The 9,731-nt window shown below is 39.7% G+C and overlaps 1 protein-coding gene across 1 annotated transcript; it reads right to left on the reverse strand.

Annotated features, from left to right (window-relative positions):
- Nucleotides 1–1,645, reverse strand: LOC136202225 (acyl-lipid (9-3)-desaturase-like). The gene has a single exon (XM_065992728.1). The coding sequence runs from the start codon at nucleotides 1,547–1,549 to the stop codon at nucleotides 206–208; it is 1,344 nt and encodes a 447-aa protein (XP_065848800.1). The 5' UTR covers nucleotides 1,550–1,645; the 3' UTR covers nucleotides 1–205.
- Nucleotides 1,646–9,731: the final 8,086 nt, after the last annotated feature.

Genomic DNA, 9,731 nt, shown 5'->3' on the forward strand with positions numbered 1-9,731 from the left:
TGCACACTGTTAAGAGTTTCTCAATTATATATAAAGAAAAGATGCTAGATTTTATAACAGAAAATTGATCATATACCACGTCATCACTCATAAATTAATACAGTTTCTTTATTTTTAGTTATATACCTAAATAGTAGTTTTTTATATATATATCCGAATTTTATCCCTGATATTAACTCCAAAAAGCTTGACAGAATCCCCATTCTCATCCCTGAGTATTAACAGCTTCCCAAACTAAATTCTTTGGAATTGGGTTTGTGAGATCCCTAGCTTGCAAAGCTGCAGTCCGAAGAGTCTTCAATGTCATTTCATTAGCCTTCCAAAAAGATACTGATTTATAGGGCAACTTATGCTTCTTGCACAGCTCAATCACGAATGGCGATATTTTCCTAAGATTGCATCTAGGCAATCGTGGAAACAGATGGTGTTCAATCTGAAACTGCAATCCACCATGAAACCAATCCATCCAACTTGAACATTTTATATCAAGTGTTCCTTTTGTCTGCTTCTCAAACCAATCATTCCCATTAGGAGGACCAAGATAAACATGGGATGAAAAATGGTTTAAACTGAATTGAACCTGTTGAATCCCAGTAACCCCAAAACATGCAATAACAAACATCACTCTTTCCTTCCAATTGGGCAAGCAAGAAACCAGCAATGGATACCAAATCCAGAACAAAACTACTCCTAAAATCTCTTGACATCTATTTGGAACCCTTCTTTTTGAAAACAAAAGTGAAAAAGACTGAACAAAAAGACTTGTCCTAGCAAAACACATTATTGGATAAAAAGTCCATTGTTGATAACTAACCAACAACCTAGCTAATGAATCAAAATTCAGATTCCTTTCATGAACGTACGACCTAATTGAATTGAAAAACTCTGAGGATAGTGCAAAAAAGGGCAAGTGTTGCATATCTGGATCAAAATCAAGACTGTTACAAGCAATATGATGAGGGTTATGAATCAATTTCCATGCCTGAATACTGACCCCTGAAAAACAATTACCAATTAGAATCTGAAAAAGATGATGGAATGTAGAGCTACTCATAAATTGGTAATGAGCAGAATCATGCCCTATCCATGTCAATTGAATCCAGGAACACCCAATTAAAGAACCACAAAGGACATGTACCCATGTGCTATTACAGTATAAAACACCATAAACGCTAGCAGAAAACAGCATTACTACGGCACAAAGAGTAACAAATGTGATATGCCCTTTCTGGTGAAAAAGACCCATTTTTGTAAACTCAGCTACCAATTTCCGATAGTCATTAGAAACCTCAGAAATAGAGTAGTCTTTAAGATAATAGCCAGTGAAGAATTTGTCAAGGTAGTGCCAAGCAGTGCCTGGATGGAAGGCTATAAATGAGTCCGTAACATCCTTACCAGCAAGATGAACCAATGGAAATTCTCCACCTGGATGATCCTTGGCCCAATTACTCACATTATATATCTTTCCCTGTATTGATATCCATAGATCCCCTGGATTCTTATGCTTCTCAAGCTCTTCTTCAGAAATGTAATTCTTGAACTCCCCCATGGCAACCCTCAACAGGAAAAACCTGACAAGAGGAAGTTTCTTCCTCTAGTCCTTTCTAATTTCTGAAAAGAGCACTAACTGTGGACTATAGCATGAAAGTTTTTATAGAAATTATATGCAGTAGTGATTTTGATATACTACCTAAGAAAACTCCTACACTTCCTTTTTTTATCTTTACAAAATGATAATAGTACTAGCATTAATAATAACAATAATTTGGGGTTAAAAACAATGATAGTCCCTTCCTTTAAAAAAAAACAACAACAACAATGATCATCACTTAAGTTTCGTTAAGGTTATAATACACTCATTAAACTTTAATTTGAGCATATAAAAGTTAAAGGATTAATACATCATTTGTTCCTGAACTTATCCAAAAAGCTTGATTGGTTCCCTGAAAGTTCAAAGTGTCCCGATAGCCCCTCAACTTGCATAAAATGTTCCATTAGCCTCCTGGACTTGCACAAAATGTAATCAATTGATCACTCGGTTGCAAAAAAAAAAATAAGTTAAATGCTGAAGATGTATTGCACGAGTCTTAAAAAAATAAAATGACCAAGATCGGGGTATGCAGTTTTAATATTAAAGAAGAAATGTTTTATAGTTGAGCAAGTAATATCTTCTTTTTTAATCTATTTTTGAATTATGTAAACATTCTAAGATGCGTGAAATATATTTTCCGCATTTAACTTACTTTTTTTTTTTTTTGCAAACGAGTGATCAATTCATTACATCTTACGCAAGTTCATGAGGCTAACTGAACATTTTATAGAAGTTGTGGGGACTATCGGGATACTTTGGAAGTTCAGTGGGTCAACCAAACTTTTTGGACAAGTTCACGAGACAAATGATATATTAAGCCAAAATTAAAATAGGCAAATTATAAAACTAGCCCAACCGAATGGGTCCATTAACATATTTGACCAACTTTGCTTCCATCTCACCAAATTAGATATTTTCATCCATTTTGGACAAATATACCCCTAGTTCCATTTTTCTTTTTCTTCTTCAATTTCTGATACCAATCGTTAGCGATTTTTGAGATTATTGAAGTATTTTAAATTTTGGAAAGGAAACACAAAACAAATGAAGCTTTCCGGTAGAAATGGTATGTTTTTAGCTTATACGTTTGCTTTTATCGCAGGTCTTACCTCTTTCTTCATTTCTAACGGTATCGTTTCAATTTTCTCCATTTTCCTCCGTTGTTGTCGCATTTATAATGAAATTTGTCGCATTTCGTCACAAATGCGACAATTGTTGTCACTTTCGTCACAAATGCGACAACTATTGTCGCATTTCATCACAAATGTGAAATGCAACAACTTTTATCGCGTTTGTGACGAATTCGTCACAAATACAACATCACACCAGTTTTTCTCATTTTTTGAGCTTTCCATCCTAATTCTCTTCCGCGGACACTAATTCTTCAGAGGTTGAACGAAACATAATCTCTGCTCTCTATAAACCACTGTCTTTTCTCTCTCTACAAACATAATCTCTTCTTTCTCTCTCTATAAACCACGGTATTTTCTCTCTCAAGACTGAGAAAGAAGATGAATTGAAGTAAGAGTATTTTTTGTCCAAGGATAAAAGTGAGATGGAAACAAAATTGATCAAATATATCAATAGACCCTTCAAAAGGACTAGATTAGTAATTATCCCATTAAAATAACCTACTATTGCATTGTTTGAATAAAATCACTTTGTTATAACAAAAAAAAAAAAAATCCACATCATGTCTCCATTGGCAAGGTTTTACTTCCCTTAACTTTTACATCTTTCGATGACGAGTACACAATAACCACTATTTATATGCAAGTCATCATCACGTGTAAAATTTGAGTGACATGATGCAATTCCTAAATATTTTTAAAAATAAAATTCAATAATTGGATAACATCCATATATATTTTGGATTCGGCCTTTGGTAGAATTTTATGTGAATTGAATGTTCAGGATGTGATTTTAAAATGTCCTTTCATTCAAAAAAAAAATGTCCTTTCAAATCAGGATAATTAAGTCCTATTTTATTTAGGAGGCATGATGCTAGCAAGCTTTCCTCTTTAGAGGAATATGACCACTCTGAGATTCTTTCCTAGTTTGCTAACGAGACAGCCTTCTATTCACACTAAGTTTCTTCCTATATGCCAAGGAATTAGGAAAGTGTCCAGTGTTATTCTAAATAGGATTCGTACCTAAGCCTATATAAATATGGCTCTCATTCTCATAAGGTAGAATTTTGTTCAATAACTTAGATTATGGTTGTTTTCTTGATTGATTATTCTCTTAAAGCCAATTCTTATTTGGGCGTCAAAGAGTCCCCGTCCAATCTCAACTCATCTATATTTTGCATGACCATTTAGACCGAATCTTCCCCGAAGTAAACCAGATCCATTTGATGAGATTTTTAACTAACATTATCAATGGTGTGGTAAACATGGACTTGACAAGTCGTCTTGAGTTCAACAAGTAACCGTACTATGGCAATCAAAGATATAAAAATGCAGAAAACTTAAGCGGCCCTCAAATTGTTATATGAACACCGGGTGTTCCTCCAACCACTGAGACAGATGGTCGGCTCTTAAACAGGATAGTTGGCACATTAAGCCCAAAAGGTTAAAGTTCTCTTTCAAGCATCATATCCAAGATAACCTCTCGGTTGAATAGAGATGAAAATCTTGCCTATATTGCTATGATATCTCAACTACTATGATTGGTGTTTTTTCCAACAACCCTTTTCCAGGCCCCATTGGAGGAACGACTCCTTTTAAGTTCATTGAGCTGAACATAGACATAGTACTTTTCCTCTTCACTCCAAGTAGTACCCTAAAGGAAGAAGTTATTAGTTTTCATATGTCCTTAGTGATGGAGTATGTTTCTTTAGGCATGGGGATACATAATGTGACCCGAACCAGTGTAAGGGGGGAGTTTGGCCATAGGCAAACTCAACCCTAAGCATTGGCAAGCTATATGGCGTATGGAGCATATCAATGTACGCGGACGGAAGGACCCGAATTGGTATAAGGAACACTATAGGGGACAGAGACTACCCTGACGTTGGATCTCCGCCACCCCCTGGGTCAGTAGTCGGTACTGGCTTAAGTGATCCACCCTAGTCTACTAGAGACTAGGAGAGTCGGACATGCGTCCTTCGGGAAGGAAGGCGGATGTCTCCATAGAGTGGAAGCTCTATGGACATTATGGGGGCCGGCGAGTGCCCCATAGTGCAAGCCCATTCTAGGGCGAGGTTGCCCTACAGGGAGACCCTTCCGGGATGGAATACCGACAGAGGCATTGACGGGACCTTTCGGTAGGAGTTGGCTGGCTGAGACTTGGGGAAGTCGAGGCGCCACACGGGGCTTTGGCTCGACACAGAGTTACACCCGTGACATTTGGTATCAGAGCCAGAACTAAGCAAAGGCCTTGTGAAGTATGTGGTAGTCTCTTAAACTGAGCAAGACCTTTGCGAGGTGGGCTAGTAAGCTTTAACTAAAAGAGTTCTCCCTGGAGAGAGTGTGCCAGCTTTAACTAAGCGAGTTCTTCGTAGTATAAACCAACAGTGCTTTAACTAAACGAGTTCTTCATGGTGTGAGCCAACGTTGCTTTAACTAACCGAGTTCATCGTGGTGTGAGCGAACATATCTTTAACTAAGCGAGACCTTGGAGATGCGGGCTTGCGATACTAAAGATCCTAAGTTTCCCCAAAGAATTGACGGATGGAAATTTATGATGCTTTTCCGAGAATATTTTATGATGCTTTTCGGATTGATAAACACCCATGGTTTACCAGGGCTAGTGTGGCGAAATATTACACAGTGTGTGGGAATGCGGAAATAACAAAAGGGAACTAAGATCACTAACGCATGTGAATGCTAGAAAGTGAATGCATACTCCCCTACGGTAGTAGGCGATGGGATTGCGGGTGATTCAATCCCTTTAACGGGGGGAGAATGTGTAATGGATATTCGGAATTCGAAGCTCATGTGAAGTAGCATGGGGATGATCTAGCGAATAGATGGTTATCATAGCCAAATTATTGAAGCGTAATTTGTGCGTGAATCATTCTGATTCCATTAGACATTACTTTTCCTCTTCCATGAGTCAAGAGAAAACTCAGGTGGGATTTGAAGGATCGGGGGAAGGACATAAATGGATTGTTGAATTCCATTGTGTGTGCCTTCTCAAGAATAAAGGAAAACTCATTATAGAGTTACCTTCGGATTACATGGACATTGTCCATCATACGGAAATAGACCCTTATGCAAGAAATGGCAGGCAACAATAGATATATTGGCCCAAGTCTATCGTGGCTAAGGATAGACATCGGATGTAATTGGGATTATCGGGTGAGAACAACCCAGTGAAATGGTTCTTTGTCCATAGAAGGCCTTGCGAAGATGAAATGACGGAAGATTCATTTGACCATAGAAGGTCGTGGAAAAAAAAAGAAAAAAAAAATCTATTTGCAAAATTGTCATCTGACCCATAGATGGTCACAGGATGAAATTGAGCAAGGATTATGGTTGCAAGTCCATACGAAAAAAAAGAAAGAGAAATGAAAAAGAGATCACTCGAGTATACAAATCCGGCAGGGACCGAGGCCATGAAGGCTAAATACAAGTCCGGTAGAGACCGAGGCCATGAAGGCTAAATACAAATCCGGCAGGGGCCGAGGCCATGAAGGCTGATATTGAAGATGAATAGTTCTAACACCATGAATGTATTGAGGGGACGTGTGAGATAATTCATAGGTTTTATCCTTGTTTGTAATGAGCTCTGTGGAGGGGACGCCCAAAACAAACTCATGTACAAGAAGGACATGTTTTCTGTGCAGGTACTCCAAAAAGCTTGAGAAAAGTGAGGAGTTTCGACTGTCGAAAGAGTGGGGATTCCACTAAAAGAAATGGAGCGTGCAAAAACACCCAAAAGCGATGGCAAACTCTAGGCGGCGTAAAGTCTACCCAAGCAAACACAAAACGAATCAAATGGTGGCATAAGCAAAATAGGAATGGCAGCTGACAAATCAGCGAGTAATGGTTTTAGCAAACGGTAGACATGTCCATCCCAATAAGAGACATTCCACTAGTGAGCTAGAACATGCACCAACAAGGAAATCCTAGTGGGACTCATGAAGGCAAAGTTCGATGTACAAAAAGGGCACGTTTTTGTATAGCCCCAACAAACTTGGAGGACATGAGAAATCTCAACATCAAACAGGATAAGTTCCGAACAGGACGTGTTCCATGCAGAACGCAGTTTCGTGCAGAATACAGTTTTTGTGCAGAATCTGGTTTTGGTGAAAAATGTACCTCATGCAGGGCATACTTTGTACTTGAAATGTGTTTTGTGCATGTACTGGCACCCCCAACAAACTTGAGAAAGTGCAGAGCCTCAACAGTAAAATGAATGTGGTTTTGTGTGTTGGAAACCCCAACAAGCTTGACGAAGGCGAGAAGTCTTAACAACAGACATGATATGTTCTACGACAAGACGTGTTTCGTGCAGGATGCAGTGTCTTGCAGAACATGGTTTTGGTGTGGAATATATCCCATGCATGACATATTTCTGTACCATATGTGTTTTATGCAGGTATTTGAGCTATATGAAGCTCGAGTCAGGCGAGCGCATTAAGCAAACGAGTCCAACGATTGACAAGTAACAAGTAAAGGTTTTAGCAAACTGTGGACATGTCCAACCAAATAAGAGGCATTCTACTAGTGAGATGTAATGTAAGACAACCAGGAGATCCTATCAGATCCTATGAAAGCAATGATCGGTAAAGTTCGAGCTCAACCAAAGAATTGACGGAGGCAGGTTGTAAGACCATCGACAGAAAAACTCCGGAGTTTTAATTCTGAGTTTCACCATTGACTTCAAACTCATCTCGAGGGAGAAGGCGAAACAACCCAACAATGGTGACAATAGAGGCAGAAGTCCAATACACAAGGAGGCAGGAAACGAAGCAAGGCTTGAACCGTCAGCAAACAAGTCCAAGCTTGCCGCATGTTTCCTCCTCAGCCATAAACGACACCGAAAGGATGTCGGCTACACGGTTGGTATATCAATATCAATCCTTTGGTATATCAATATCAATCCTTTGGTAAATCAGGTATCTGAATACTTGCAAAATCGGCCATAAACGACAATAAGATGATGTCGGCTACACAGTTGGTATATCAATATCAATCCTTTGGTAAATCAAGTATTTGAATACTTGCAAAATCGTGTAAGAGTTCTTATCCCTCTATTGTGAATAATAATGATGGTAATATTATTGTCTTGATATTTTGCTTCTGTTGTGAATGTGGGTAGGCTTAACAAAAAGTGTTTGGCTACCAACATTCACATTTTCATATTACGAAACTGTGGTTTCCTTGTGATCTATCTTGCAACAATTGCAAAGATGAACATGTCGAAATCGAAGCAACGATTAGCGACTTCTTGCTTGGCTCATCGACATCAATGGTCTTCGACAACGTTCCAAAATCTCCCCGATCAACAGAGACGTTGATCCTCTAAGTGGGAGAGAGTGAAAGTAGGCCCTATGCGAACCCTCCTTATGGTATATTGATCCTCTGAGTGGGAGAGAGTTCAAGTAGGCCCTATGCAAATCCTCCCTATTATATTGATCCTCTAAGTGGGAGAGAGTTCAAGTAGGCCCTATGCAAATCCTCCCTATAGTGTATCATAGTATATTAAGGTATACTATGGTATATTACGGAAGAGTAGAATACTTAGAGGAAGACCTTCTAGTATATAATGAGATGTACATGATGAGATGTGGTGGAAGAGTATGGGAACTCGGGAGAAGACCCTTGGAACAGTAAGAAAACTCGGAGAAATAGTATAAGAAGACTCAGAGGATGATTTGTGAAGAAAGAGTATCAGAGGATGTCCCATGGAGGACTAGTATCCTTAGTATAAAAAGACTTAAAGGGTGATCCGTGGAGCAAGAGTATCAGAGGATGTTTCGTGGAGGAAGAGTACTCGGATGGAAACACTAGTTGATGTGAAAAGAATTTGATGTGAAAAGAATTTGTCAAAAGCTTCACAACCCTTTGAAAAGTACTTCTACCAGCGTCAACGAATAAAGTTTATAATGGCAGCGCAAGAAAAGATCTTTAGTCGAAGATGTTCAAGTCGCAGGTTACAAAAATAGCAAAGTAATGGTCGGAGTTGAAACCATCTCTAATGACAAGCGAACAATGTGAAAACTCAAGTAAACGATGGTTGAAGTTCAAGCCGTCCTTGGAGAAAAGCGAGCAGTGTAGAAACTCAAGTAAAGTTCAAAAGCAAGCGGAGATCAGTGGAAGCAAGCCGACAGCTTAGTGAAACATTAGTGACACTCAAGCCAAAAAGGGAAGCTTTCATCAGAAGAGGCAAACCCGATCAATGGGGACGTTGATCCTCTAAGTGGGGGAGAGTGTAAGGGGGGAGTTTGGCCATAGGCAAACTCAACCCTAAGCATTGGCAAGCTGTGTGGCGTATGGAGCATATCAACATACACGAACGGGAGGACCCGAGTTGGTATAAGGAACACTATAGGGGACAGGGACTACCCTAGCGTTGGATCTTCGCCACCCCCTGGGTCGGTAGTCGGTACTGGCTTAAGTGATCCACCCTAGTCTACTAGAGACTAAGAGAGTCGGGCATGCGTCCTTCGAGAAGGAAGGCGGATGTCTCCATAGAGTGGAAGCTCTATGGACATTATGGGGGCCGGCGAGTGCCCCATAGTGCGAGCCCATTCTAGGGCGAGGTTGCCCCACAGGGAGACCCTTTCGGGACGGAATACCGACAGAGGCATTGACGGGACCCTTCGGTAGGAGTTGGCTGGCTGAGACTTGGGGAAGTCGAGGCGCCACACGGGGCTTTGGCTCGACACAGAGTTACCCCTGTGACACACGTCATCCTTGGTAGAAACCCCTTCATTCTTCACTAGAGCTATAGCCTTACTTGGAAGTTGGGTCTTTATAAGTCAGAATATATACCTAATATTAGGATATATGAGAGGTTCGGCCCCCTAACAGGGTGTGGGAACTCAATTTCAAGGCAGGCCTGAATTTGAGAGGGTGATGAAGTATATACTAGAAAACGGATTAAACCTCTGTTTTGGGGTTAAATTTGAAAATAATTTTAAAGTTGGATAGGGTTAAAAACTAATTCTTAGGAAGGGGCTGTTTTT

This window comes from Euphorbia lathyris, chromosome 8, assembly GCF_963576675.1.
Source record: "Euphorbia lathyris chromosome 8, ddEupLath1.1, whole genome shotgun sequence".
Lineage (NCBI taxonomy): Eukaryota > Viridiplantae > Streptophyta > Magnoliopsida > Malpighiales > Euphorbiaceae > Euphorbia > Euphorbia lathyris.